Consider the following 23893-nt stretch of genomic DNA (forward strand, 5'->3'; position numbering starts at 1 on the left):
GTTCCGAATTGCATGAAAATGCCACGCTTGTATCTCCCCCGAAATGATTGCATTTATAATTATTAATGAATCACCCTCCAAGTTTAGTTTTGAGATACCTAGTTTTCTCCAAATTTGATCGTGTGAAGAGCTGCCAAAGCTTCAGCCACATTGTTTGTGCCCCAAAAGCAAGAATATTCCTTGTCTAATCCCTCACCACATATCCTATTCCCAAAGGACCGGGTTGCCCTTATGTGGATTATTATCAAACCTTGCACAATATATACATACTGCTATTTCATTTCACAGATCATACCTCAACCCCAACACAATTTGTAATGTCCCCACTTTGAAATATAATTAAATAATAATAATAAAAAATAAAAATAAAATAAAAATAAAATAAAAATATATCTATATATATATATATATAAGAATATAATTAAAATTTGATTAAAGTTAATGAATGGTCAAAAGGCATGAAATGATAAGTTGTGACTCCCCCAAATATGAGGTGTAAAAGGGTGAAGTGAACTCATTTGAAGGAGGGGATAATTTGGGAATCAGAAGTGCAGATCTGATTGTGAAAGGTTGTGTCCCTTTCAAAGGGCAGAAATAATGAAGAGTTGCACTCTTTCAAAGGGTGATAATGGTGAAAGGGTGTGTCTCTTGCCAAAGGGCATACATGATGAAGAGGTGTGACCTCTCCCTCACAATGAGAGATATAAAGGAAAGGAATCAAAAGCATCCAGGGACAACACCATTGATCAGATCAGATCAGAACTGTTATTAAGTTACAGGCAGTAACATCCTTGTTCTTGGTGCTATGCATGGGGATGTGCTTAATATATGAAGCCTGATAATGTTCTTATGCAGAATTTAATAAAAATATTAATATAGATTGCACTATGTATGACAGTCGCACTTAATTTCAATTGTTTACATATTTATTCATAGAAGTTAGTACACTCCTAGCCCATTCCTTAATCACTCGCTATTGCCCCTTAAGAGGATAGGTTGGTTTTGTTAGGGAGAGGCGGAGTAATTCCTCACAAGGTAAATCCCAAGATGGGATATGGACGGGGTCCTGAAGCCTTGAGGGAGCCTACTTGTAGATTGGTTTCCAAGCGCCCTATGACAAGTAATTCCTCACCCTCCTTAGGGTTGATGATTAGGAGAGAAGTAAGGATTTGGGGCTTAAGTATGTTAACTGTCAAATGTATTATGAATCATTAATTGTTTCTTAATTTAATCTGATTTAAATGCATAGTGATGCATGTTAATCATTTGGAATTGATAGCCTCCTAGTTGGAGACATTACACAATTTAATCAACTCACTGGCAGGAACTTGAAGCAATGCATCTCCTGGTGATGGCATGAAGCATGGTTTAATAAAACAATAAGCATTCCAAAGTTTGATATTATAAGTGCAGGAATGATAACTAAAACTGGCCTACAAAATATCTGAGATAAAGGGGGGCTGTAAATCTACAAAACAAAATATTTAGATAGAACATGGCTTTTTAAACGAGAATACAATAGCTATGTAGTTGCTGAATTAGATAACAGTTAGAAAAAGCCAAAATGGCTTGCTGTTGAAAATGCCCTATTTTTGCTAGGTCCTAAAATTGAATGAGGAAAGAGGTTATTTTTTCAGGGATGAAGAATGCAGCATTCTAACGAGCTTCTGGTTTCTTTCAAGATCCTCTTTCTAGACCTTCCTTGTATATGTAGATTGTAGTTATAAAGTCCCACAGTAGGAAGTTGCTTTCATAAGTTGGCAGCATGTCTACTCGTGCTGGTTAGAAATAGGCTTCTTCTACCATTTTAGTTTAATTGCGTAAGTGGGCAGTGAATGCAAATGCAAAAGCTGCAATCTATCAATAGAAAGCAGTCTTATTTAATTCTGATTTGGAATTGTCTTTTGAGTGCAGTGTGGGAAGCCTTAGTTAGATCGTTGGAATTATTTAAAGCTTCATTACATTAGATGATGTATGGGAAATTTTTTAACATTTCTAGATTTCAAACGTGATTTGGTCACTGATTGTAAATTCTAATGTTTAAACTAAGTGGTATTTGTCTGTGTAATTAGCTATGTTACGAGCCTATATTTACTTTCATGCATTTTGTTTGTGGCAGTGAAGTAATGCTATCCAAGAAGTATACATAGATAAACCCATTTGCGCCAGTTGGAGAATATATAATTTCATCTAAAGCATTCCTGGAGATATTATAAATTTTTTCTTTGTTTCATGGCCATTTCCTTCCTCTCTTCATGCTCTATCTGTACTGCAGATTTTGGACCAAATGTTTCTATTTCCTTTTCAGTGAGGGGATCTGAACTTATGCAAGAGTCTTCAGGTTGGTATTTCAATTCTAAATCATTAGGAATTCAAGGACGACACCCATTAGTGATTTGCCAGAGAAATCCATATCCTGTAACAACATCTATGTCTTCAAGTAAATTGTCTATTTGTTCTTTAGGAAATTTTCATTCTTCCATGTCAAATGGAAGTGCCATTGGTAATGAAGTCCAATCAGGTGGGGCAGTTTTCCCAAGTCAGTTTAAGCCAGTGAAGCAAGGAATTAGAGACAAACAATTGAATAAGCTGTTTTCTAGTAAGGCAACAGAATCCTACACTTCCAACAGGGAAAAGCCCTCTGCATTTTCTGCAGGCAAGAAATTTGACCTTGAAGATGTCATTGAAGCTCAACAATTCAATAGGGAAATTTTAAGTGCAATTTTTGAGGTGGCTGAACAAATGGAAAAGATTGAGAAAGACCCAGCTGGAGGACAAATTTTGCGAGGTTACTTGATGGCTACTTTATTTTATGAGCCCTCAACAAGAACTAGACTTTCATTTGAGTCTGCTATGAAACGGCTTGGTGGAGAAGTTTTGACAACTGAAAATGCTCGAGAATTTTCTTCTGTGGCAAAAGGAGAGACTTTAGAAGGTATTTATTCTACATAACTGGGTTATCATTAAATATCAAGATGTACAGCTTCCCACCTTATGTTTCAAGGATTTACACATTTTTCCCTTGGCAGATACAATAAGAACTGTGGAAGGATACTCAGACATTATAGTTATGCGGCATTTTGAGAGTGGAGCTGCAAGGCAAGCTGCAACTGCCGCCAAAATTCCTATTATCAATGCAGGGGATGGACCTGGTCAGCATCCAACACAGGTATTTTTCTCTCCGTATGCTTGGAAAAGTGTAATGTCTTCCTGGTATTACAAGTGAGGTTTATCATCCCTTATGAATTTCAGTCAGATTGATCTTTAAGTTCAATTTTTGCCTTTACACTGGTTTCTAAGGACAGTACTTTTGAGTTTCACCAAGATGGTGTTATTTGCTATTTGAAGCCACTGATTTATTCTAACAAGTTCCCCTGAGCTTAACTAAGTAATTGAGGTCAATGTAATAGTAAGAAGGTCCTACTCCTTACAGATAAAGCTTGTTACTGACAAAAAAATGTAATTTCAGTTTGGATATTAGAAATTTTTATCATAATAATAGATCATTTCCAGGATTTTCATCATTTCTCATAAATAAAATTTTAATTATTGAACCTGATTTACATGTCTTAACTTCTAATCACCAATTCTCTGAATAAATTATTCATGATGATGGATTCTCAATTTTGTTGAGTGTTAGGTACTCATATGCCTGTGGGATGCAGGCATTGCTAGATGTATATACGATTCAAAGAGAAATTGGACGTCTAGATGACATAAAGGTTGGTCTTGTTGGGGATCTTGCAAATGGTCGAACTGTTAGATCACTTGCATATTTGCTTGCCAAGTACAACAAGGTGAAGATTTATTTTGTAGCTCCAGATGTGGTGAAAATGAAGGTAGGCTCTCTAATTATCTTTTACAAGAAGTTTTCACTAGTTCTTCAAGTTTAATTGAAAGCTGCTCGGCATTTCTAGTTTCTGTGTGCAATATCTGTAAAGTGCATGACCCTCATTGAATTTCTTAGCCATATTTTTCATTTTGTTGTTGTGGTTTAAAAAATTGTATTTCATTTAATTCAGAGAAATCTGTGTGCACTGTCTCTAAACCACATGATTCTCTTTTAATTTCTAAGCCATATGTTTCCTTTCATTTTTAGGGTTTATACTTCATATTTCCTTAACTAAGAGAAATCCATGTATTGAGTATTGTGTTTGCACTTTCTTTAGCTAATTTGTATGGCATTAGTTTCAAAGTTATATTTAAATGAGAAAATCAAAACAAAGGATAATGGTGGTCTGCCATAGGTTACAGAAAGTCAAATCAGTCTACTTATCAGTTTCCAGAACTTGTTAACAAATTCATGAAAGATGAACTCCATTTCTTAAATAAGTTTTTTTAAGAAGGCCATAAGCATTGATAGTCACATCAATAAAATGAGATAATAGAACTAGAAATAAACAAGTTTGATTCATTTTGAATCACTCTTATACATAGTGCAAATTTTAGTGTCTAATCATCAGCAGCCTATTTAACAATAATTGCAACATAAGCAAAAGTCACCATTGAGGCAGAGTAGTCTGCCAAAAATTCTGCAACATTCAGCAAGCCAGGTGAGAAATAACAAATCTAACTCTTTAAACAGACTAAAAAAGACGGTCCCAATCTATGAATTCTCTGACTTTAGGAATTCCATACAAGTTGCCGATTTCATTATATTCATACAAGGAACTAATAAGAGGTTTCTGTAAGTGAAATTTATTGTCTAGCTAATGTTACTTGTCCCAAATAATTACAGTAGATAGAGTGGCTGTAGATAGCATCCACTACTGTCATGAGGAAAGATGATGCAGCTTGGCCAAAACGTGGACATGAAATAAGAAGTTGGCTGAATCTCAAAACAGGGCAGCAGAAGCCCTGCCAGCCCACAGAATATTGGATGGCTGATTAACATCTGCAGAATGCCAGAAACCAAAGGATCTCCCCGCAATCTCAATGACATATCCTGGCTGAAAGAAGCAGTCCCTCCAAAACAGAAGAAATCAACAAAGAAAACGGTTTTACAGCTTTTGACATTCTTGACAAAGCATCATGAATGGCCATGTAATGCCCTGCCTGAGATTAGGGCCTTAATACTACAAATCACAGCTTTAATAGTCTCTAAACTCACGCTTTAGCAAATGGAGCCGACTTAAAACAAAGGGGAAAAGATAACAAAATAAAAATAAAATATAATTGCAAAGGGAAATGAGCCGACCTGTTTAAACAAATTAAATACAAAAGGGCTGACTCAGAATTTAATACATTAAACATATTCAATACATTAAATAAATTAAATGTGTAGAACACAAGATGCCACTGAGAGGGGCAAGGGGGTGAATCAGTGGTTTCCAAACTCTTAACCTTTTAATTCTAAGTGTGTGTACCGGTTAGCAAATCTAACACAAAGCAAATATACTGGTGAGATAGGGGAAGACATCAAGATGCAAGCACACACAAATACACATCACATAACACCGGATATACGAGGAAAACCCAATCATGAGAAAAACCTCGGTGAGAAATGCTGTTGGAGTCTTCTGCTCCAATCGAGCCTTACAATAAGCACTGAATACAAAGTTTAGGGAACCAACCCAAGGAGCACCAACCCTTGATTTAGGGCACCAACCCAAGGAGCACCAACCCCTGCATCGAGCTCCAACTCAGTGATCACAAAGAAATATATCAATACAAAAGTAATAACCCGGTTACAAATGAGTTCTGTAACCTCTGCAACTTCTCTCTACCGGTTCAACTCTACTCTGTTCTCTACTGGTTCTCTGCTCACATTTTCTTTCTGATTCCCCTCCCGCTCTTCTTTTGCCTTGCCGGTTATCCTCTTACTCACACTATCTCTTTACCGGTTTCACTCTTCTCAATTTTGCTGCTTCTATTCTCTGTTGGTTCTGATTCCTCTTCTGCTCAGTCTTTACCTCGCCTGATCTCCTCTGATTCTCACTTTGCTCTGCTTCACTCTACTACCTCTTTACCGGTTGAAACACTATTGGTTCACTTGACTGCAACACTCTTTGCAACTTACCGGTCACTTCGGCTACACCGTTTTAACCTTCTGTTAAACCCTCTTACCGGTTTCTCCCTTCAACACTTTTTGCAGCTTCAAAGTTTAGCACTTAAACACTCAAACTGTTTTGTCTACTCTCTTCACTTGCATCCGACATCTAGCATCCGACCTCCTTCCTCAACATTCACAGCAACAACCACTTAGATCTTAAACCTGCATATTTATCCTCGGGCTTTCCCACCAAAATGGAAACTTAAACTTCACGCCCTAGGATTTTCTTTGCCAACTCAATCCGTATCAAATCTGATCGGATCCCTTCTTCGAGATTGATAACCAACAACAGATCACCTATCACCGCCAATCTCGTTGCTTCCAATACACGTTTGCTATATTTAGCAAACACGGAAAACTGATCATCGACCTGCTTCCGTCAGTCACATTAAATGATCTCTCAGTTGCCACTCCAAATCTGATTTGCACCAGGACATCCTGCATCGATTATCACATCACAGATCTTCACCTTTCGGTCTGCCTCGAGCCGCATCCTTCTGCTCTCGACCCGTGATATTTGGAGTCTTCATTTAATGTTTAACCAATCATCAACTACCTCACCAACAACTTCGATGATGCACTGTTCATTTGCCACTTGGAGACCACGTGTCATCTCAGTACATCCAACTCATTTGATCATGTCAGTTCAAGCTTAGTCACCGACTGAACACACAACCGATGTTCCCTCTATACTACCAGTCTGTCTTAACCTTACCGGTATACACAAACCAGTTCACCTTCATGACGTGCAGTCTCCTGTTTTGCCAGTGGGAACACATTAGCCCGGTCACCAAACTTGTCAATCTACTGCATGCTCATCTTCATTTGATGGGAGCCTTTTACTTCTGCACTCTTTGCTCTCTTTGTTAGCTTTATCGGTGGACATCTATACTGGTAATATCTCTTGCTTGTATATTGGTAACATACCATGCACACCGGTGACACCAAACTCCATTTGCATTCCGGTAACATCCATGTCTGCAGCTGCTCAACCTTACCTTCATCTTCATTAGACCGGTTTTCCTCTCAACTGGTTTGTCAGAGTTACAAACCCATCACTTCTTACTCTTCTTCTTTTGTCTGGGTAGGTCATCATGCTTTCACTTGTTGAACCGATGCATATCTCTGATTTCATGCACCAGAGGCATCCTCATGTTCCACTATGGTCATCCGGTATAAGCCTACAATCAACTGCCTTCAACTTCTCTGACAATCTTATCTTAGAGGGTTATTATGCATTCCATGCATGTTGAAAGATAAGCTCAGTATGACCACTTACCGGTGGGAGTAGATCCTTGTCACTCATTCTGCTTCCGGCATTGCACAAAAATGCCTTAGCTGACATTGAGCAGATACATCTTCAATCAGGCACATATGATCCAGTTGGGCACATTCTCTGTTAGTCTTCTCTTGATCTTGTGACACCATCTTTATCCGGTGGGAGTCCTGCTGTTTCACATCCAAACATCCAATTGCATACCGGTTGTCTGCACATTCTTTATGGATCCTCCTTGTTTTCTTACTGGTCACATGCTTACCGGTTGGCAACCATACATTGCCAACACATCACTCACTGGTTGTCATTCCATACCGGTCTCCAGTCCTTACTCACCTGTTAACTCCATCTTGTAACATGCCGGTTGATAGCCCATGACCACAAAACCAGTTGACATCAATGACAGCAATACCAACAATCTCTCATACCGGTTGCCATGCTATACCGGTTGACATCAATGACAACACAATGCCAACAAAATGAAGATAAATTGTTACTGTTTTGGGCCGACCTCTTTGGAGAGGTATGACCATTGGAAAAAGGGCATATTGAGGTGTATAAATAGGAGATTGAATGGATTAATCCATCATCGATTGGAATTGAATATGTCTTCCATTTTAGAGCAGAATAAAAGCAGAACATCAATGGCATAGAGGATCTGACATAATCTCAGGAAGTCCATTTAACTACTGTTGTGTGGCATGATCATTCTGTGCAAACCCTTAAGTGCAATAACAATATTATATACATATCTGTTTCTGCACATCACTGTCTGCATGTCCTTCATATCAATATTCTGCATATTTATAATGGATACTGCTGATATTCCGGATATCCTTGTTAAACAATACATTGTGCTCATATCTGTTATAATAGATCTGAAACATGATATATTACTGTTGGTTTATTCTGAGTGTTACTAGTCATGATAGAGGGAGAGAAGTTACAGTCAGAGGAAAATGGTGTTGGGGTCACCTTTTAGGCATGCCACCTCATGGTATAAGGCCGAGGAGTCCCATGAGGCCAAAGGGGTACAGAGGGTGCTGCCTTTGGGCTTATGAAGGATAGATTTCCTGGGCACCCTACTGTGACAACCCTCATGCTCTTTTTAATGAAAAATAAATGTGTTAATCATAAGACATGGGATATGGATGACAAGATTAAGGAAAGCAGTGATAGGATACCTCACTAGGTATTCCACCTCATATGGTATTGGCCACATGAAGCCAAGGGGGAATGAGATCTGCCCTTGGGCCTAGGGTAGAGGGTCTCTAGGGCACCCTATCTAGTCACCCTCTTCTATGCCCTCTACGATTGAACTCTGAAGCATAATTCAATACTGTACCTGTTACCTTGACTGAAACACTGCAAGTAAGTTAGAAAAAATACAATAATCATACTTCATTAAATAGATGTATTAATTAGGAAACACCAATCATGCATATGTGAGATATAGTTCTAATTACAGTATTGAATTATGCTTGAGAGTTCAATCGTAGAGGGCATAGAAGAGGGTGTCTAGATAGGGTGCCCTAGAGACCCTCTACCCTAGGCCCAAGGGCGGATCTCATTCCCCCTTGGCTTTATGTGGCCAATACCATATGAGGTGGAATACCTAGTGAGGTATCCTATCATTGCTTTCCTTAATCTTGTCATCCCTATCCTATGTCTTATGTAACACATTTATTTATCATGATAGAGAGCATGAGGGCTGTCACAGTAGGGTGCCCAGGAAGTCTATCTTTCATAGGCCCAAAGGAAGCATCCTCTATACCCCTTTGGTCTCATGGGACTCCCCGGTCTTATACCATGAGGGGGCATGCCTAGAAGGTGACCGCAACACTGTTTTCCTCTGACTGTAACTTCTCTCCCTCTATCATGACTACTAACACTCAGAATAAACAAACAGTAATATATCATATTTCAGATCTATTATAACAGATATGAGCCTAATGTAGTTTTTAACAAGCCTGGAATATCAGCAATATATATATATATATATATAATATTGTTATAGCACTTGGGGGTTTGTATAGAATGATCATACTACACAACAATAGTTAGACGGACTGCCTGAGATTATGCCTTAAGATATATCAGATTCTCTATGCCATCGATGCTCTGCTTTTATTCTGCTCTAAAATGGAAAACATATTCAATTCCAATCAATGATGGATTAATCCATTCAATCTCCTATTTATACACTTCCATATGCCCTTTTCCAACGGTCATACCTCTCCAAAGAGGTCAGCCCAAAACAGTAACGATTTATCTTCATTTAATTTATTTAATGTATTAAAATTCTGAGTCGGCCCTTTTATAAATTGATGTATTTAATTTTATTTAAACAGGTCGGCTCATTTCCCTTCGCAATTATATTTTATTTTTATTTTGTTATCTTTTTACCTTTGTTTTAGGTCGGCCCTATTTGCTAAAGTGTGGGTTTAGAGTCTACTTAAAGCTGTGATTTGTAGTATAAGGTACTAATCTCAGATGGGGCATTACAGGCCAACACTGCACCATCCAAAATCAAACAATAATCCACAACTACAATTGATCATTGTAGGATTCTTGATGTGTGTGAGAATGTTCAGGCATATGTAGCAGCAACTTTCACCTAAATCATAAATGTGGTTAAATCTGAGTTTAAATACCATATTTGCATGCTGGAATTGGACCCAACCTATGGATTGCACAATCCCGAAGGTAAACAAGACAACACACAGACGATACTTGCTAATATGTGAAGTACCATCGTCAAGGACAGCATTCCTGCTAACATCGGTAGGATCACAAGCTTCCATAATCTTGTTTAGAACAAAATGGTCAAAATCCTTGACATCTCTTAGGCCACATAGAATCCTTGAATAGCATGATAGTAGTTGCAGTTTCAGACATTAGAGGAGCCAACAAAGTTAAAAATCATAGATTTTGCCAAGGAATCATTCCATCAATAGCACCCCACCTTATTGCTTTCCATGTTATCCATTGTTAGTTGTTTTGTCTTACTTCCTAATATATTCAAGTGAGAAACTGTTCTTTGATGCAAGCTTTCACAAGTACTCAAATCCATTTGTTCCAATGCCTGGAAGTTATGAAATAATCTAAGATCAAGAAGAAAGAGAAATTGCAATGGTTGAAAGGTAGACTATCATTTACCATGACACATAAAGTAGATTGCCTATGTAACAACCAAAATTCTTTAACGGTAAAAAGCAACAACTTGAAAACATTTCTATTGAAAAGAATTGCTTTAACGACCAAGTTCAGCTTAAAATGAAATAGTTACTAACTAACTAACTACCAGCTAAGTAACCATTTTAGCAGAAGGAGAAATTAACTATCAATTCAATATTATTTTATTTCTTTTGAAAAGAGAGAGAAGGGTTAAGAGATTACAAAGTAACAAACTTCTTGTTGAAAATAGGTGCATAACTCGGTATTGTTGTGACCTAATCGCACATCACCCCATCCAAATGGGGACCCCCTACATTTTTGTCCACTTGGTCTTTTGGTTGTGAGTTTTTGGGTAGTCCGGCAACAATTTCCTCAAATCCCCTAGTGTTTGGATGAGTTTTCATGAATTTTGGCTATTTTAGGGTTTCTGTCCTACAAACTTAGAAACAAAGTCAGCAAGCTTGAGCATAGTGAAATATGGGCTAAGTATAGAAGAGAAAATCTTTCAAGGAACCTCCGGTGAAATTTGGGCGTTTTTCATGAACTTACTATTTTTAGTAAGTTTCATTGTGGTCCAGATTGGCCTAATTTTGAGTTTGAACAAACTTACCATGTTTATCAATGTCTATTTTTAGTAAGTTTCATTGTGTCCCCATTTGCCCTAATTTTGCGTTTGGAAGAACTTACTATTTTAAGTAAGTCTATTTTTAGAAGGTCTATCCTTGGCAATAGGTGAAGCACTGTCTGTAGAAAGATCCAAAGCATCCAGTTCCAAATCCGGAAAGTGAATGAAGCAAGTAAATGATCGAATTTTGACTAAGTCTAGAAATCTTCCTTTGAGGACTAAGCATGACAAAAATCTATCCCTAGGCGCAATTCCCAAGAAGAAGAGGATTTGTCCTTCGATCAAAATTCCTCCTCCACCCCTCAAGAGCGCCAGGAATCTATCCTTGGGCGCAAATCACATGAAGAGGAGGAATTGTCCTTTTATCCAAAAATCCTCCTCTAGGCCTCAAGTGTGCCAAGGATGCCTCCTTGGGCACAAATTCCAAGGCAAGGAGGATTTCTCCTTGTGTGCAAAAATCCTCCTCTAGGCCTAGAATGGACCAAGGCATGCATGGAGACTCGAAAACAATGAAAAATGGGTAAGTATTGAGAAAATCCTCCTTGATATCTCAAGTGCCCCCAAGCTTTCATGAGGTCATGGAATGATTGAAATTTTACAAAGGCATTCAAAATTCCTCCTTCACCTCCAATATGTGCCCAACTCCAAGAGTCTATAAAATGATCAAATTTTACTAAGTATGGAAGAAATTCCTCCTTCCCTAGGCTCCAAATGTGCCTGACATGAAATCATGGAAATGATAAAAATTTACTAAGTGTTTGAAAAATCCTTCAGGTCATCTCAAATGTGCCCAAGCTAGAAGAATCTCCCATCACATAGAATTGGTGCCAAACACTCATAATCCTCCTTCCTATCTAGAATGCGCCTAAGATAGAAAGAAACATGAAGAGCAAGTTTGAAATGGAATATTCCTCATTAATGAGGCGTGACTCAAGGCATAATGGAAGTATCTATTTTTGAAGCCAAGAATGACGAGCGGGGTCCACCGAAACGACAAGTCAGCTCCCCTCAACATTGGAAACACGAAATGTGTTTTGGAAGGTATTAATTCAATTACTAAAATTATCTCAGTGCCAACTTGGCAACAAGGTGGGTGAATTTCTAATTTAAAGAAGATATGAGACTCTCATTTTCACATCGCATTTTGGAGAGCACAAGCCAGAAGCAAGGCGTGCTAAGTTGTTGAAGAGTGGTCTTTTCTCATCAAGGAATGCTCTGTCCTTGGAGGTTTTAAATTTATTCCAAGTTTGGAATATGCAACATGGAATTCTTTCCATGATGGATTTAAAATTTACTTAGCATGAATTTTATCTTAGTCATTTTATTTTGCAGGAAGTTAGATGGTAGGATCAAGCAAGGCGGCGAGCACTTCCGGGAAGACTAATAAAAATGAACAAAAAGGATTTCTCCCAGAGTCGAATATCATTTCAAAATGGAAGGAAGTCAATGACACCAATTTAGGGAAATTCAAGTTGGACGAATTTAGGAAAAGAATATTTGGTCATGATGGACATCCTTCGTTAGCTGTAGCCAAGAAGATAGGTAGAAGTGGAATTGTGGCGGCAGCCAGTTTCCCTCCTACCATCTAGTGCCCAGAGCTGATCATCGAATGTGCAAAATACTACAATTTCGAGAGAAGAGCAATTGTGACTCCTGATGGCAGACTCTTGGCAAACCTCACAGCTAAGGCAATTGTTGAAGCTTTTGGAATCCCCATGTTTCAATCCATGGTGTACAAGACAAAGGTAAGGGTGACCATGGTCTATGACTCCGAAGTGGATGGATGCGTTGTTATCATCAACAAAATGGATACAAAAGCCAAAACCTTATCATTCCAAAATGCCTAAGTAGCTTACCAACATGGACTTCAAGCAGGAGTATAGTGACCTTGTGCTGCTGATGAGTCGAGTTATGGGATGTTCGCAGGCATACATCTTCAAGCCATGGATGTTTTACTTCATCGAGGAAGTGATGGATGCAATAAAGATGGTGGATTGGGCAAGGATGATCAGTAACAACTTGGACGAACAACTGAAGGATTTGATGCATTCCCAATTCTTCTACATGAGCTCATACATTGTTTATATGCTGGCAAGAATGGCCAAATTCAGCTGATTGTTAGGCAAAGGACTCATGGGATGTGGTCCAAGACAGCTCAAAGTCCACGAGTGCTATCCTTAGTTGCACTTGCATAGCACTAATTTCAAGAGAGCAAATGATGCCTTCACTATGCACATTATCCGGTCCTTATTGGGAGGCGTTTACATGAGGCTATCACAAGAAGCAAAGAAATTGATAAAGAAGTATGGGGCATGGTTCATCCAGTTTCCAAGATTCACCTACATCCGCGTCCAAGGATTCTCTTCCCATCCCTATAGGCTCCCAAGATACCCAATGGATAAGATGGTATTGCTTGAGGTAACAAGACAACTGACAGCCTATGACAAGATTATGAAGAAGAAGAAGAAAGGTGGACTCAAGTTCCCCATCGTCGTGGTAGATTATGATGAATTGTGCCCATCGCTAGCAATAGTGGAGAAGTCAGCGAAGGAATTGTATTTCTATCACCTCACAATCCACACTGCGAGATCAGATTTTGATCCATACAACAAGATAAGAATGGTGGCTGGTGTGAGGCACATGCATAAGATACGATTGGAAGATTATTGGGCTAACGCCGCGGATGATTATGAGGTCAAGAAGAGAATGTTTTCTAGGTTGCTTCGCAAGATGATAAGGATATGCGAAATCATCCAAGTGCCAGATCAAGTAGAAGAGGATGTGAACAATGTTCACCTTGATTATGGGAAGGAAAAAGACAAGTCAATCCAACCACCTAATTGGTTCAAGCTAGAAATAGTTGATTTGGACAACCTAAGCCGGCCAGATACAAGATTCACAAGACTTTGCGTTGAGCGTCACATCAAGAAGTTGAAAGCATAGAACACCCACTTGACTTATAATTTGATGGGAGATTTGGAATCACAAGATGAGGCTACTAAGGAATCATCAGAAGTTCAAGCCAGAGAAGAGACAATTCTACAGGGAAGGGCAAAGCGTGGAAAAGAGAATAGCATTGCCTGGGATTCACAACCAAAGAAAAGGCAAGAGGTCCAAAGAGAAGAGCCACAACAGAAGAAACAAAGATTACAAGAGGTATAGTCGCGTGGCAACTCATCAAGTGTGCAAGAAATTGGCATCTTCACAAAGGAAGTAGCAGGATTCAACACGAGAAACCAGTCACAGGAAGAGGGCCAAAACACTTCATAGGCACAAGATATACTCAGTGTCAATGCTTCTTGAAGGCCTGGTCAGCAAAGAAATATAGAACAAGAACTTCCTCTAGATATAGAGCAACATATCCAGGATTGTTTCAGAGTAACAACAATTGAAGATTTGGGGCTCCTTGAGGAAGTAACGCAAGAGCAAAAACAGCTAGAAGTTCATGATCAACATTCAACCGCTCTAGATTGGCTAAAGGAAAGAATGGGAAAGGAGCCAGAAGAAGAAATTGATCCTTCACTTGAGATTGAAGAATTTCTAAGTTGGATGAACAAGCCAGTGGAGAAGAAGATGGCAAAGAAATTCTCTAAGGTCACTAGGAATGAATTTGGGTCTAGGACTCTACATGTGGTAGTGCCAAGGGTTGACAAGGCCATAAGTGAAATCACTCCAAAAGAATATAACATGACAACAGTTGATATGGGACGTGCTACTAGGGCACAAGTGATAGAGGGTTTTGATGATTCTTCTCAGGCACTAAAGGAATGGATGAAGGAGATGGAAGAGAAATATAAGAAATTGAAAAGTGAGAACAAAGCTCTATGTGGGTATGTGCAATGCCTAATGCGTCCATTCAGGAAGGAAGACCAAACTTTCGTTCCTCCCACAAATCTTCCAAAGGAATCAATTGATAAGCTTGAAGAGATGATAAAAATTGCCCAAGGTTCTAAGAAATGGGTGGAGAACATTTTCAGTGAAGTATGTAAGTTCATGGAGGACTTGGATTAGATACAAGGAAGAGTCCGTGCTATCCTTGGTAGTTGGAGAATGTGGACCAAGCATGGGAAGACACACACATCTATCAGGACATGACTATTCCACGCTTGGAAGCATTGATGGAAGTCCCCAGACAAGCATTGATAGATGGTGAAGTTATTAGAGAAAGTGAAGCATATGACTTCCCTTGATGGTATTGTATGATGACTACAGGAAAGAATTCTTCGAAAGGTCAAATAAGGAGTCAACTCGATTGAGGAAAGCAGTCAAGGACATTCAGGAAGGAATCCTCAATATTGTTGAGACATTATTTGCAAAGAGGCCGACTAACGAGGAGCTGACAATGGATAATTTGAGAAACGGGCTGTAGGAATCCTTCTTAGAGGATCATTTGGAGAATGTCTCCCTCTTCTTAGGCATCATGCACACGACTTAGGAGGCAATGTCAAGATGGGAGAAGATTTTTTGCAAATGTGAAAAAGGACATAGCTATTTTGGAGTATAAGCTCGAAATTGCGCCAAGTGTCTCTATAGGTGAGCTCTCGAAATCATCATGACTAGATTCATAGCGTTTGCCATCAAGGAGAGAGATAGTGGGCACCCTATTTTGGGCGATGATCTATTAAAGGCATGATGGAGTGGTTGGCTACTTAATGCATAGTGGGTGGCTTATTTGGAGTGATGGGTTATTTAATGCATAATGGCCATGATGCCTTATTTATTGAAAAGCCTACTTGGTGCCACCTAGGTCATTTTTGGTCAAACCCTAATTACGGTTTTGCATGGAGAGATCTTAGCCCTTGATTTCAATGTAATCTTGGCCATCCATTTCCATTTTTGGGGCCTATAAAAGGGGTTCACCCCTTCATTTGAAACAGAGGGAGAATTTGTATGAAATTGTTGCTATAAGCTATCAAGATAATAAGAGTTATTTATTGTATTTTGATGATTACTTGTGTTGTTTTTAAAGTTTGCATGGTTTCTCTTCCTCAAGTAGTTTAGATTTGTTTTCAAGCAATTAGATGAATGAGATGGATGATATTATTTCATGGTGAAATTATTTGCTCATACCTTTTGCAAATAGATGATTTCTATTTGCAATGCAAGGTCGGATCGAGCCCTTTTATGTGTATGTTTAACTTCGATCATTGAATGAACATTGTTCTTCTTGATGGTGTGAAAATCCTTAGCACAACCCTTGAAGATTGTACCTCCTTTGCTTAGTTGTCTAAGTTGGCAAGACAAAGTGTGTTCAATTTCACTTGAGTAGTTGTTGTCTTTTGATTTCCTTAAAATTAGATTAGGACCTCTCAATCCCTTCACTCATTTACTTTCTGCATATTTCATTGAGAAACCATTTAAAAAAAATACTTGTCATTGCCAAATCATTCACTATACTTCCTTGAAGTCTAAATTTGTTGAGTCTCCTTAAAGATTGTTTCGCTTCACTCAAAGTCCCCCTTGGATTACCAACATACATCAAGCCAAATGAGCTCATATCCAACATAAAGTCGCACGTTCGCAGTAGGAACCTTGGAGTCACTTGTATGATCTTTCACAATCTTAGCATACATGGGATTTCGCTCAAGAGAGGATAGAGTGTCCTTTGGAAACTTTATTCCGTGATGGTGTGGTCACAAAACACCTGTCAAAAGGTATAACATGGGAGAGGGAGACCATCATCAAGGGCTTTTCCGCCCAACCATGGACATAAGTCCCCCGCACCTCTTCCTACTGGAAGGGCCCGACCCTTCACAAGGATAGTAGATAAAAGATAGAACAAATACCATTAAGCCTTTGAGCTTGGTGTTTAGAATCTACACTGACTAACCAATCATACACTATAGGTTCCCCCTAACTTGCATGACACTTTGGCTAGTGGTGTATCTGGCTCTTGTGAACTGATGGACACGTGCTAACTGCAGCACCTCCTTGACCAAGGTTTCATAACAAGCACTATAGTGTGCAGTCATTGTCCACCACCCTTACTCGGCATAATGAAAAGAAGAGTTGTGTACTTGCAACATCTCTTTGGGTCTAACTGACCAATGATGTCACAAAAAAACTATAGAAGCAAACATCGGTAAAAACCAACCTTAAAGATCTGGAATTTAACCTTTAACTTAGTATGGGGTGCTGGAATTAACCATACTTCTTTGATCCAGTTCAGACAGATACACAAACGAACTTCACATTATAATAGAACAACGAAATTGCAGAACAGAGCTATCCAACAATATTTCGGACTTTCTTTCTTCCATTGGCTAAAAGTCATAGATATGATTTAATGGTTGCACATGATCCCCATAATTCCAAGAGAATAACTTCCGAAAGAAAAAGATCAGACATATGAAAACAGGACTGTTACAATCTCAGCATTATCAGAATTTCTCATACTTTGAATACGTAGAAAATGAACATTCAGGTCATCCATCAACAATACCATGTAGTGGGTACGCTGCATAGGTTTGCATCCACACAATTCTATTTTGAACTTAACAAAAATACATGCAACAAAGGAAACAGTTCAGTATGCTCATCGAACTCTTTCATACATAATCGCTTGACCAAACGGTTCAATAAAACTTCAAAATACTAAGAAATCAACTCTTGATTATTATAAATAAACGAAAGAACATGATTCTGATTACACTCTTTACAGAGATGGAAAAAGGAGTAATCTCATGCCTGTGAATTGGCGGAACAGACTGATAATGCCAGCCGAGCTCAACAAGAATCACTTGGAAACTGGATAGGGGTTTAAACAATGCTCCAAGCTTGATAGGAACAAAGCGACTTAGATTAGTCGCCTTTCATCACATAATTGTAGAACAAGGATCGGCTAGCAAAAATAATGATTACAAAACACTTTCGAACATCATGATAATTTTTTCCCAAATGAAACAACCACCCCTGCATATGGCCAAAGTCTACCATAAATACCACTCATGGGGTGGCTATTGCCAAAGAAGCACAATCCAAGAAAACACTGACACCGATCATGCCAGGGAGGAAACGTCCCTAACGTTACAAGAAGAAGACTTACGCCACAAAGATGGTGGCCTTCCCCGACATGCTTGTCGGTGGTCATCCAAAATTGAAACTGCCACCAATGCGATACTCGCATAACATAAGCATACCAAAGAAAATGGACATATTCATATTCATACATGTACGTCCATCTTGTACATGTGTGAATATGAATATAATCCATAATAAAATAATAATAAACAAACACTCAAGAGGGGCAACAATGAATTTATCTATATTTATATATATACGTATGTATATATATGTGTATATGTATATATATCTATTCACAAGGATATATATATATATATATATATATATATATATATATTCCCGGACTTGGAACTCAATGGCAATTTTCTTTTCCAAAATCTGCTATCCTCTCCTTGATGACACTCTCCCTCCCTCCCGAGGGTGTTATGTTTCCTGCAAACACTTGGTCACATGAAATTTCAGTTAGCCACATCTTAACCGTATTGTCATATTTCATAAAATACTGATAACAAAATAACTTCATCAATCATTTTCCATTTGATAAGAATTTCATTCATAGAAGAATAAAAGCAATGTAATTGATTAGCTAAAACAAAACATAAAAAGCATTTTCTAAGACAAGAAAGAGGGATGTAACCGCCTACCTTTCAAACACTGCCTTCCAACAGCTACCATAGCCGAGTATCTTTTCTTTATCACCTTTTCTGGTTTTAAAACACATTTAGATGCACACTGCTCATATTTCTACAGCATTCTTTACTTGCTTCTCTTCACACTGTATTGGATTCAAACTCTATTGTTAGTATTTTGCCTTCGTGAAATTGTCAAGTGAGAAACCATTTATTGCCATAACCTTTCACAAGTACTTCGAGACTATTTGTTTCAATGCATGGAAATTTAAAAATTGTGATAAAAATTATGAAGACAAAGTAAAGGAAGCTGCAATAATGGAGAGAGGTAGACTATCATCCACTGCAATGCACAAAGAAGATGACCTGCTCTGCAAATGCTGCTTTCCAACAGTTAAGAATCAAGATAGCTGACCACCTTTCTCTGTCACCTATTCTTGTTTACATAACAAATTTAGCCCTCTACTGCTCATATTTCTGCAGCATTGTCGACTTGCAGGGACATTCCTTTGTACACAGTATTGGATACAAACTGCATTGTGAATCACTTAAACACAAATTTGTTCGTTTATGGAGACACTTAAGTGACCACTTGGAATAATCATTTATTTTGTTTGCAGTAATTGTGCAATAGTAAGCCACCAAAAAAAACTCTCCAGCACTTCTGAATTTTGTACTTCATCAGATTATTTGTAATCCATCCTCCATTCCATTTGGCTACAAAACTTTTGTGCTAGCTTTACCATCATAACATAAGATTCACAAGCTGTGGCCAGAGTCGCCAGACCCTCATTTCGATGATTTTCAAGTGGGTGTACAATTTCTTTTATTGCATGTAATGGGATTGTGCACACGAAGCCATTGCTTGCATGTGGTGCCAAAAGATCTTACTAAGAGCAGCCACATTGGACTTTATTTTTTAGGTAAAATATATTTTTTAGAATGAATGTTTTTGCAGGAAGACATTTGCCAAGGCTTTTCTGGATAACCTGTGAAGTAATTTTGCCCAATGTTTTGAGGAGCTACAGGGAAATGGATTTGAAAATCAATCATAGATCACCTTTTGGTGTAAACACATGTTTCAAAAGGGTAGAATTGGAAAGTAGGGGTTCTCGTTGACTCAAAAAGAGCTCGATGTTAGTTTTTAAGGGGAAAAAAGGTACCATTAATAGGACTGAATATCATTGAGTTTTAAAAAGGATCTTCTTTTTACAATTTCATTATCATTGAGTTTTAAAAAGGATCTTCTTTTTACAATTTCATAAGATCATGATTTTGATTGAATTCTTGTTGTTTGGCTCATTCTTCCTCATTGAATCTAAACAACTGTATTAGTGGTCGGCATGTCTGTTACCACTTCACTGAACAAACTGAATCCTTGCCCTAGGGAAATCCTTAATAAGTCCTGAAATAATCATTATTTTTCTAATCAAGCACCAACTGTAGCATATGTTGTTAAATGCTATAGTTATCTTCAAATCTCCCTCTATAGAACTCAGTCCAATTTTGCTCCATTGCAATTGTCAGTCTGGCTAAGAAGGCTCTACATTTGGCTAGGTTATTGCTGCTCTTGGCATAGTCTTTCCTATAAGTAAGCGTTGCTGAACCATCATGATCTCTAGATACACCCAGTCCATTTGCTTGGCCTGTGTTCCTTTTGGCTGCCTAAAGCAAAATTCAGTCTGGTTCGGTCCTCCATTGGCACTTCACAGTTTGTGATAGGTTCTGGGATCTTTGAAATAAGATTATTTACAGGGATCACTTTCAGAACTGTTTTCCAATGATGAGTTACATGCTTTTCCTTTTGGACCTTTGGCTCACGTTCCAATCCTTGTGTTCAAGTTCTTGAGACTTCAGGAACAAGGTTTTTAGTTTCTAGATTTTGACTTTTCTGAAAAATCTTCTTTTTCTTTTTAACTAGATTATCTGACATTAGAGATAACCTTGTCTTTGATGGGTTTCTGATCCAAAATTGTTAGGTTAGACAGAATTTAGTAATAAATAAATATAAGGGGCCTGCATCTCTTGAAATACACCTGTTAGTAATTAGTTATCAGATAATAAAGTAATTATGTGGGAAAGTGTCAAGATTAGGTTACTGAGTGGTTTAGAAAGTTATTCCTATTGGAGTGTATTCATTAGCCCACCAGTTGGGTTTGTGGTGTGTTAGGGCTTGTGGTCTCACCCCCTCTCTCGTAACTCTTTCTGAATAAAACCTCTTTTCTGTCAATCTTTTTGGGCCTAGTTTCCAACAAGTGTTATCAGAGGCTCCCTTGTCTAGTTTGTGAAAGATGAAGCAATGAGAGATGGACCAATGAATTCTGCCGAAGGCAAAGGCAGATTTGGTAGACTTACTTTCAGGGACTACAACAACAATGCTGTCTGTAATGCTTAATCCGAGATTAATGCAGTGAAGGCCTTCTTGTGCTCTCAGTAAGTACATTCAGCACATTGATTTAATTACCTTAAAAATCCTCTCTAGATTAGGGAGATGCAATTTCTGAGTCTGCATCATTGGCAGTTGAGCCATCAGCTTATTTTTCTTCTTCAAGAGGACATAACACAGTTTTTGAAGGTCATCCCATGACTTGAGCTTTGATTGTCAAGAACTTCCTGGTATGCTGCCTGTAGGCTCTTTCTGCTTACTGACTTTCTCCTAATGAAGAAGGTGATTATTCTTCATTTTAGCTGCTCCACAACAGAGGAATTTCTAAACTGTTTAAATAATTTTGGCTACTTTTGATGGCTTTTTTTAACGCAGACACGATCTATATTATGTGTGGCCTGAGAAGTGGTTTTGACCAACCGAATTCTTCCTGCTAATGAGGGCCAGTTCCTTTTCCATACTCCAAGCTTGGCTCAGATTGCTAGATATTGTTTATATGATCATTATGTGGTTTTTCCTGCAAGAAGGGGTACTCTAAGATATGAGCTTGGCAATGACTATACATGCCATTCTAATTAGTTTGGAAGTCCTGCATGTCCTTAGTTTCATAGTTAAGTGATGCAAGTAGAATAATAAAAAGATTAAAGGATACTAGCACTATAACCTTTTGAACGAACGGAGAAACCATCTTTTATGTATCCCGGTTACATTTTAGTTACATCCTTTCTTCTGCATTTTTGCCACTTACATTTTTCCATGTTGCAATATTTCCAGGACGATATAAAGGACTATCTCACTGCAAAGGGAATTGACTGGGAAGAATCTAGAGATTTGATGGAGGTGGCTTCAAAGTGTGATGTTGTTTATCAGACTAGGATTCAACGTGAACGTTTTGGTGAGAGAATAGATTTGTATAATGAGGCTCACGGAAAGTATATCATTGATAAGAATGTAATGAATGCATTACAGAAACATGCTGTCATCATGCATCCTCTTCCAAGGCTTGATGAGGTGACTAATTTTCTCATACTAAAGCACTTTAAAGCCTTAAAGGCATTGATTATGTCAGAAATACAGAAAGGCCAGGACGTCTTGTCAATTTCATGACCTCTAGTTGATGATTCATGGTAGATGTTGTACAAATGATCCTTATTTGATTTTTTGTATTATACTAACAGTGTTTTGTCTGCAGATAACTACTGATGTTGATTCTGATCCAAGAGCAGCATATTTTCGACAAGCAAAGAATGGACTTTATATTCGAATGGCTCTATTAAAGCTTTTGCTACTTGGGTGGTGATATAATTCAAATATTTTTTACCTAACCTTACGAATGTTACGTACTACAGCTTATGATCTACAGGTTGGCTTGGGATGGAAGGATTACTGGCTTGGGGTTCCGTATTCATAGTCAACATTTCACAATGTCTCTGTTACACGTTATTTGTATAGGATAATGGGACGTGATATTTTGTAACATTGTTTTTCATAAAGAGCACAGAGTTGGCATGCAAAGTAAAGCTGCCAATAATGAGAGAAAGTCATTTGGTTGTGCAAACTGCATATGTCAAATAATTCTTTTCCCATTTTGCTGAGTACTGTCAAAAGCTGTACTACAGCCTACTCAAGTGCTCAACAATTTTATAGAATAGGATGGAAATGTGCTTCATTCATTGATTGTTGTAAATTCTTGCAGAGGCTCTTCCTTTTCCTTAACACTGATTGCCTTTGTGACTCCTATGTATGTTGAATTGTTGCTGAGAGCATTTACTTTCACAAACAATTGTGAAATTTGATTTCATAGTTACAAGCTTTCAGGCTTACTTGAAATAGCTAAAGGCTAAGAAGAATGAGATTGTTCTATACTCAGCAATCAGAAAGGTTTTTGCCCTTCATACTAATAATGCATAAAAAATAGTTAAATAAGCGTTCACATTCCAAATCACAACTTATCCTAGGTTGACAAGAAATATGGAACTGCACGCATATTGTATGAAGATAATAAGTCATATAAGGATAGATAAATGTATGCTTCATTATAGAGCCTCTTTAATGTCCAAATATTTTGTGAATACTTTAGGGAGGCCATGTCCATCTCTTACAGATCTTGGGAGAAGACAACAACAAGTATGCCCATAGATATCATTGTCATTTTTAATAGAGTGATGCAGAGGTTCAACCCTACCCTCTATGATTTTGGTTCCCTATTATTGAAACACTTTGAAATCATGGAGTGCAACAAAAACAAAAATTCAGACACTGCTGTTACCAGGAGATCTTCCCAAAGAAGCATTAGAAAAATTATTGATTATGATCTAGGCCATCGATCAACAATATTTGCAACTAGATCAATGTGGAGCATACACATGAATAGGCATCATTCTTTTGCAGACTACTTAATCTCTTAAGACTACTTTGCTTCCCTTTACAATAAATTGTTTTTTAGATCACAACTGGGTTGATTAGTGGTTTAGATTGATTGTACGTTCATCATGTATGTAGCAAAATGCTTGCTTCTTGATCTCCCTAAATTTGCTCCCTTGACATTACTGTCTTTATTTCATGATGAAGTTGGCTTCTACATGTGAGGACTTAGACGGAGAGGGCAAAGAATGGTGACTTCATTTTGGAGCACAAATGTGCTTTGGTTGTTCTAGATTTTTTTCCCTAAACCTCCCACATATAAAGAAACCATAGAGTAATTGTGATTCATCTGTGCAAGGAA

General features: G+C 38.1%; 1 protein-coding gene across 6 annotated transcripts in view; it reads left to right on the forward strand.

The window, feature by feature from the left end:
* Nucleotides 1–22841, forward strand: part of LOC131031520 (aspartate carbamoyltransferase, chloroplastic) — a 33577-nt gene extending 10736 nt beyond the window's left edge. For 3 of the 6 annotated variants that reach the window (XM_057962642.2, XM_057962644.2, XM_057962643.2), the window contains exons 2-6: nucleotides 2120–2935; nucleotides 3030–3169; nucleotides 3666–3839; nucleotides 21943–22179; nucleotides 22361–22841. In XM_057962642.2, the coding sequence (XP_057818625.1) occupies nucleotides 2233–2935; nucleotides 3030–3169; nucleotides 3666–3839; nucleotides 21943–22179; nucleotides 22361–22468 (1362 nt within the window). In that variant the 5' untranslated portion in view covers nucleotides 2120–2232 and the 3' untranslated portion in view covers nucleotides 22469–22841. The remainder of the gene's footprint in view (nucleotides 1–2119; nucleotides 2936–3029; nucleotides 3170–3665; nucleotides 3840–21942; nucleotides 22180–22360) is intronic. The other 3 variants (XM_057962648.2, XM_057962647.2, XM_057962645.2) reach the window with 3 other exon arrangements.
* Nucleotides 22842–23893: the final 1052 nt, after the last annotated feature.

Source organism: Cryptomeria japonica, chromosome 10 (genome assembly GCF_030272615.1).
Source record: "Cryptomeria japonica chromosome 10, Sugi_1.0, whole genome shotgun sequence".
NCBI lineage: Eukaryota > Viridiplantae > Streptophyta > Pinopsida > Cupressales > Cupressaceae > Cryptomeria > Cryptomeria japonica.